Genomic DNA, 6,839 nt, shown 5'->3' with positions numbered 1-6,839 from the left:
ACTGCACCTTTGCTTTACATGATATTTGTGAAAAAAAAATTATAGAAACAAAATAGATACTCCAATTTCTACTAAATTAATACTTTAAAATGTCCAAAAGCTGAAGGGAATCGATAAGACATAGTAAAAGATATAAAGTAAAATAAAAAATAATAAAAAATTATTTGAATTTAAAAAGGAGACTAAGGAATAAATTGGAAGTAGAAAAAACAAAGAAAAACTTATTAATATGATTGGAGAAAAAATTGAATTTTCCAAGAAACATGTTAAAGAATGTCTTTTATATTACCTGTCTTGACTACAATACTAAAGATAACATTGTTTGTATTTAATTACATTAATTATTTAATGGAAAGTTATGTTCGAATCTTATTCTATGCAAATTCTCATGGTGGGATAATAATCATAAATCACAAGTCTTATGTATTTAAGATTTATTTTATTTTTGTTATTGTATTTAAAAACCTTTTATAATTTCCAATATTAAATGAAAATATAAAAATTGACATTAATATAATTATATATGCTAGTGGTCTTTAAGATTGGAAAAATTAAAAAATAAAAGATGACATCATTACAATTGTATATATCATTATTATCCTCTGATAATAGAATTTGTTTTATTTTTTTTCCGTTTTATTTCTAACCTCTTTCTTCTTTGAAAATAAATAAATAAATCATATGGTTGTTTTTTTGTTTTCTCATTTTCAGATCTCTGTTTCTTCAAAACCCTAATTCTGCCAAATTCAGTTTGAGCCTCGAAAAACCTATCTCTCTCTCTCTCTCTTTCTCTCTCTAACGCATTCTGCCATTCAACAGCGATCCTTCCATCATCTTCAACGTTTCTATCTCCGAAACTGAAGGTTGGTTCTTCTTCTTCATCTTCTTCTCATCCCTATCTTTTTTCAATTTTTCTCTCTATTAATCTCAAACAGCAACTATGATCTTCTGTTGCCACGTTGTTGGTGGTGTCCGTGGGAGATAAACGGCGCGTTTGGTTTTGGATTTTGTGCAATCGCGGAATTCAGTGATTCCAATTCTGCATTTCTCTTTCGTGGGATTTTGGTAATTTCGGGTCTGTTTGGATTGAAGTGTAATTATAATGGATCCTTTAGAGGGAATCGTGTGAGACTCGTGTTAGTCCTTGTTGGTTTTATATTGATTGAGGTTTTTTAATATTGAATTTGATGTGTGTGATGATTATAGGTTTTTTCTATTGAGTGCTCGTTGGGAATATGCTTGTTTTCGCCAGAAAGTGGAATATTGTGTTGTTTGAATGTACATATCAATGGGGAATTGTGGTATCATTGTTGGTTCTGGGAATTTGAACTTCTGTTAAGGATGAGATGATGACTGATACATGTGCAAATTTGGTTTCAGTTAGACTACGAGCTTTGGCGTCTCTGTCTATCTTTAGAAGACCATTTTTTTTTTTGGGTTTTATTGCTTTGATTAATGTAGAAGTAGAATGGTGGGAGACTGGAGAACTTAGAATTGTAGTATCTGGTCATGCAGTTGATTGTCTAAAGATGTGAGTGTGATTGAATTGTTGAATGTGTGTGAAAATTGATACTTCTGCTATCAGTTTTATCTTTTCAATAATTGTGTAGAAAACTATCAATTAGTGATGTTCATCCTTCTGGTAAATTCAATCAAAACCTTTTCAATTCTGATGCTATGCTATGCCCGTGTGTTTCTAGTGAGGGATCTACTTTTTTGTTGTCAGATGGGTTATGTGTAGTTGTATTAAATTTCTATTGCTACACACGTAAATGAAGTTAGACATCATTGGTAAGTAAAAGAAGGTCCTGTCTCATAAAGTTGTTCCTTTTTTTAAAATCTGTTGAAGTGTAGAAAGACAGGACCTCCTTCCCTTCTCTCTTCACATCTTCCTAAAAGTTTTTGCTTAAAACTTCTTTAAAGGGGAAAGATAAACCATTTTATTTTGTGTAACTATTTTAACACGCTCATCTTCTTGGCTAGTTTACTTTCTTTTTGCTTGTTTGTTTGTTTGTTTTTCCCCTTAGTAGGGGGTTATATATTACTTTCTTTTATTCTCATTGCCTTTACTACAAGTTTCCTCCAACTTGTAAGTGGTTGTTTGTTTGCCAAAGGATCCATAAATACAAGAAGGTCTGATGTGAACAGTATTTTTTATTTATATTTTTTGGCAGTGACAAGAGTATTGTTTGGTCAATTGGTTTTGTCTTTTATTTGTTGATCCATGTAATACTCGGTTGATTTGGTAAAGAGAAATGTACTATAACTTATTTTCTTTAAATGTGAACAGAGCCGTTGCCTTCTAAGGACATGTCTCCAGGATCCCGATCTAAGTCTAAAGACAAAAAGGCTACCAAGGAAGCTCAAAAGGCTTCTGCAAAGTCTACAGGATCTGGTAATGCAGTAGCTGGTATTCCAGCCAGTGCATACAATCCATTATTGGGAACATTTCACACCCTAGACGTGTCACCAACACCTACCTCCCCAATACATTCTAATGGTCGTTTTCAGAACATAGATGAGACAGACGAACAATCTGGCAACTCAGTAGTAGCTGGTGTTGAGTATGATTCTGTTTCTAATAATGATAGTTGGTCTGGTGAGTCCGAAGACCATAAAGAGAAAACTTCTAATCTTCCTGTTAGACCAGAATCAGTACCAGGAGCTGATAATGACAAGCGAGAGAAAATCCGTCAGAAGAATGAGAGAAAACATCAACGGCAGAAGGAAAGACGAGCACAAGAGTTGCATGAGCGTTGTAGTGGTTATCTTATGTCAAGGAAACTTGAGGCACTTGCTCAACAGCTTGTTGCAATGGGATTTTCTCATGAACGGGCAACGATGGCATTGATATTGAATGAAGGTAGGGTGGAGGAATCAGTAGCATGGCTGTTTGAAGGTGGTGAAGAAGCAGATGGTCACCAGGATACAGACGTAGGTAGGGGCAATTTGAAAATTGACATATCAGAAGAGCTTGCTCGGGTTGCAGACATGGAAATTAGGTATGGTTGCTCAAAACAGGAGGTTGAAAGAGCGATTGTTACCTGTGAGGGTGATCTTGATAAGGCTGCAGAGACCTTGAGAGAGCTGAAGCATGATCCACCAAAGCCAGAGGAAACTGATGATCCTCCTATCATTAACAATGGCAAGCAGCCTGGAGTTGCAAGTCAGAGCTCAAGGCCACAAACAAAACCTATTCCTTCACCAAATCCATCCAAAAAAGATGAAAAGGAATTTAACTATACAAAGGCTGCAATCACGATTGGAGTATCTTCAGAATCCAGCAATAGAAATATGCAACCTCTAAAGAGAATCCAACCGAAGTCTGAATGGGCAAAGCCCCAACAGACTACTATCCTAGCTGACAAAAGGTGGCCAAGTGCAGGATCTAATCCTTCTGTTTCTTATTCATTGGCGTCACCATTGCAAGTAACGCCACCACCAACAAAGTCTGAAGCACAATATATGGCAGTTGCGGGTGATTTTAAGAACCTTAAACCTGGAGCCAGGGAACCATTAATCATGATGCAGCGGCCTCAAACTGTAAATGCAAAGCAGCTTCCAGCCACAAGCATGAGTTCATCACCTCCCGGAATAGGTGCTAGTTGGTATCCAACTAACAGTGGTGAAGTTGGGAGATCTAATGGCTTTTTATCTCATGCTCCTAGCACTAGAAGTCTCAGTCCAAACTATCTCAGTTCTAATCAAATTTACCACCAACTTCAGTATCAACCTCAACAACATTTTGTCGCAGGAAGCAGCAATTCTGCAGATTCCCAAGCAACGAGAGGGAATAGCATTTGGAATAGAACTGGTGCAACTCCAATGCTTGCTGCTGCCTCTTCTCTGGGACTCTTTTCTGGACTAGGATCGGCAGCCACATCAGGGGCAGCTTCTCCAGTTGACTGGAGCACTGGTGGTTCAATGCAGTTCGATTACAACAACATAGACTGGTCCTTGGATAGAAGTTTATCTTCACCAAGGTCAAATGCTTTATTGCTAGGCCTTTCACCATTTTCAAGGAGTAGCGCTCAGATGTATGACTCAAATGCTTCAGGAGTTGCTGCTCAACCATCAATGAGATCAGTGCCCTCAAATGGGAGCATTGTTCCCATGCATGGATTGCAAGATGGTGGAGTAGCCTCTGCTGAAACATCTGCTGCTGGTTCTCGGGAGTGGAGTTCTCCATTTGAAGGAAAAGATCTTTTTAGTTTACCGAGACAGTTTGTTTCTTCTCCTTCTCTGTAGAATCCGAGAGGAGAAAATTGAATAAATAAAATGAAAGAAAGACCCATAAATGTGTGTGGTTTGATGTTGGTTCTTATGATTCTACAGTTGATGATTGTTGATGGTAAGCATTCAAGTGGGAGGAACAAGCATCCACATGAATTACGCGTCACATGCAAATTAAACATTCAATTCAAACCCTCCACTAATCCACATTTTTTACCCGCAATATCTAAACAAGCTCGGATAATTTGAGTAATGCTGCAGCAACTGAAGTATCAGAACACGAAGTTATTACAAACTATGGAGAGCGATTGGATAGCCAACATGTGATGTAAAATCCAATGGCTCAGTAATGATTTTATAGGAGGTCTTTTGGTGGCTAATTTTGAGGCTGCAGCAGTGTTATAATTTGAATACGAGTATATATGGTGACAATGAACAATCGATTAATCTATAGCTTAGGGAGATATCAAAATAATTATAAGTGAATAATAATTAAAGCGTAAAATTTAAGGAACGGATGATTAATTTTTATAAGATTAATCATGTACAGCAACTGCATTGGTAGCTGCTGCTTTCATGTCTAATACAATCGTTGCCAGTTACTTGGGTGCTCGTTGCGTTATTCAGAGTCCACTGTGGCACGATTTTTCAGATTAAATCAACGGGTGAAATTGCTTTGGCATTGATTGCACTGTACATTCGACGTTCTTTCAACATAAGAATGGATAAGCATGATTTCGAATTATAACAAAACTCAGCTTCTCTCAACTTAACGAACAGACATTAAATAGTTTGTTTTCCAGACCAAAAGAAACGTTTGTTATGAATTGAGATGGATTCATTTAAAACTTTTTCAATGGTGATTATTTAATGCTTTTAACTCTCCAATTTGTGTTACTGAGGTAAAAGGGTTCAATGTTGGTCGAGTACAATGGTCCTTGTTCACAGTTGTGACACTTACATTGTGCTTGATTCGAGAGAAGGATACAAACAGACAGGGAGGAGTGAGATTTAGCAATTTATACGGTCATAATTTTCTCAATCTTGCCATTTTATTTCTTCCATTTTCACTCACATCAAGTGCCCCACTATATTAGTATATAGTCTTTTTATTTAATGATTGTCTCACACTGAGGGAGGGGTGAATAATCCGAATCATTCAAAAAAGGTTCAAGTAATATCTAGTAACCGAGTGCATGTATCATTAACCATATCCTAATGTTGTAAGCACCAACAAGGAGAATTAAAGCCTTTAAAAAGTTTAATCCCTATCTACTTTTAGTTTCCATTCATTTGCCTAGTTTTACTGCCAAAATATTTTGGCTTTGGTATCATGGTAAAAGTTATACCCCAATACGGATGTTAGAATTGGTGGTAGAGAGATCAAACATACAATCACAACCCAAAATGAAGAAGAAAATTACAATAACAACAATAAATAAACATATAAATGTAACATGATATTTTGGTTTTCTTTATGCACTTGCAGCTAGTGTTGACTTCCAATGACAACTACTTAAGTGCAGTCCAAGTTGGCCACATCATAGTTAACTCTAATTTGTTTGCTAGGTGGAGAAGTACACTCCATGAATATTCCACTCAAATTCTTATCTTTTTTTATTTAAATTCCCCATTATTATGTAGAGATTGTGAACTGTCCATTTTGGCTCCAATAATATTCCATAGCCAAAAGTGTTGCAGATATCCGATATGATAAAAGTTAGTGGTTTGATAGGGCCTGTCCAACCTTACAGAGCTAGTGGAACTCAATTCTGATATCCTTCCTATGTTAAGTCTGCCTCAGCTTCATTGTACAACAATATGAGAGTAGACAAATCTGACACTTGAAATTAACATAATTAACTGGTGATCTTAGATTATCCACTTTATTTAATGCCTAACTAGATTGTATCTTGTTAGATCTTCAGGAAAAATAAGTATACAAAAACATGTAAGCATCTGCTTGCCATTGATGCAAACAACAATACATAGAGATTCATCTAAGCTCTTTAAAATTATGTGAGAAATCAAAATCAAGGTAGGATTTAGCTGTACTCACATTAATTCATCTGATTTAATATTACTATTATATAAAGTTTCAGGTTGATACTAAAATTAATTAAAATGCTCAATCAAAATTAAAAAGAAATAATAAGATCCAACAACGTTGCAACTAAATCAACATTAACTGTGCAACTGTAATTATTAATTAATGGGATTAAAAAATGTTGCTAATATTTGTTTTTTTTATAATTTCATTTCATTCAATTTAATAATGTACACGCAAGGCATGGGTCACTTGCTGTGTTGGAATAGAATTTGAAAATGTTTAAATGAGTAAAAAAAATGTTACATATATGTTCACTCAGAGCATGAAGCTTTTCTTTTATTATTTAATTTATGAAAGTAAGACATTGAAGTTGATGGAATACAATTGGAGCGGTCACCGTTTATATCATAATCTTTTGTGAATTAATTTGATATTAACATGAAAATGAAATGACAACGCACATCAGAGACTCTTTTATCATCTTAAGTTCTATGTTCTTCCCCAATTGTCAATAAGAAAATTATAAAACCAATAACTTTACAACTTAAATTAGTAA

The 6,839-nt window shown here is 35.3% G+C and overlaps 1 protein-coding gene across 1 annotated transcript; it reads left to right on the top strand.

The window, feature by feature from the left end:
- Window positions 1-666: 666 nt before the first annotated feature.
- LOC113846484 lies at window positions 667-4,741 on the top strand. The gene is made up of 2 exons (XM_027474821.1): window positions 667-863; window positions 2,291-4,741. Exon 2 carries the CDS (start codon window positions 2,311-2,313, stop codon window positions 4,246-4,248), a length of 1,938 nt encoding a protein of 645 aa, XP_027330622.1. The 5' UTR covers window positions 667-863; window positions 2,291-2,310; the 3' UTR covers window positions 4,249-4,741.
- Window positions 4,742-6,839: the final 2,098 nt, after the last annotated feature.

This window comes from Abrus precatorius, unplaced genomic scaffold (genome assembly GCF_003935025.1).
Source record: "Abrus precatorius isolate BTA unplaced genomic scaffold, Abrus_2018 Scaffold8, whole genome shotgun sequence".
NCBI lineage: Eukaryota > Viridiplantae > Streptophyta > Magnoliopsida > Fabales > Fabaceae > Abrus > Abrus precatorius.
The sequence above is the reverse complement of the archived record's forward strand: the minus strand, read 5'-3'. Positions and strand labels throughout refer to the sequence as shown.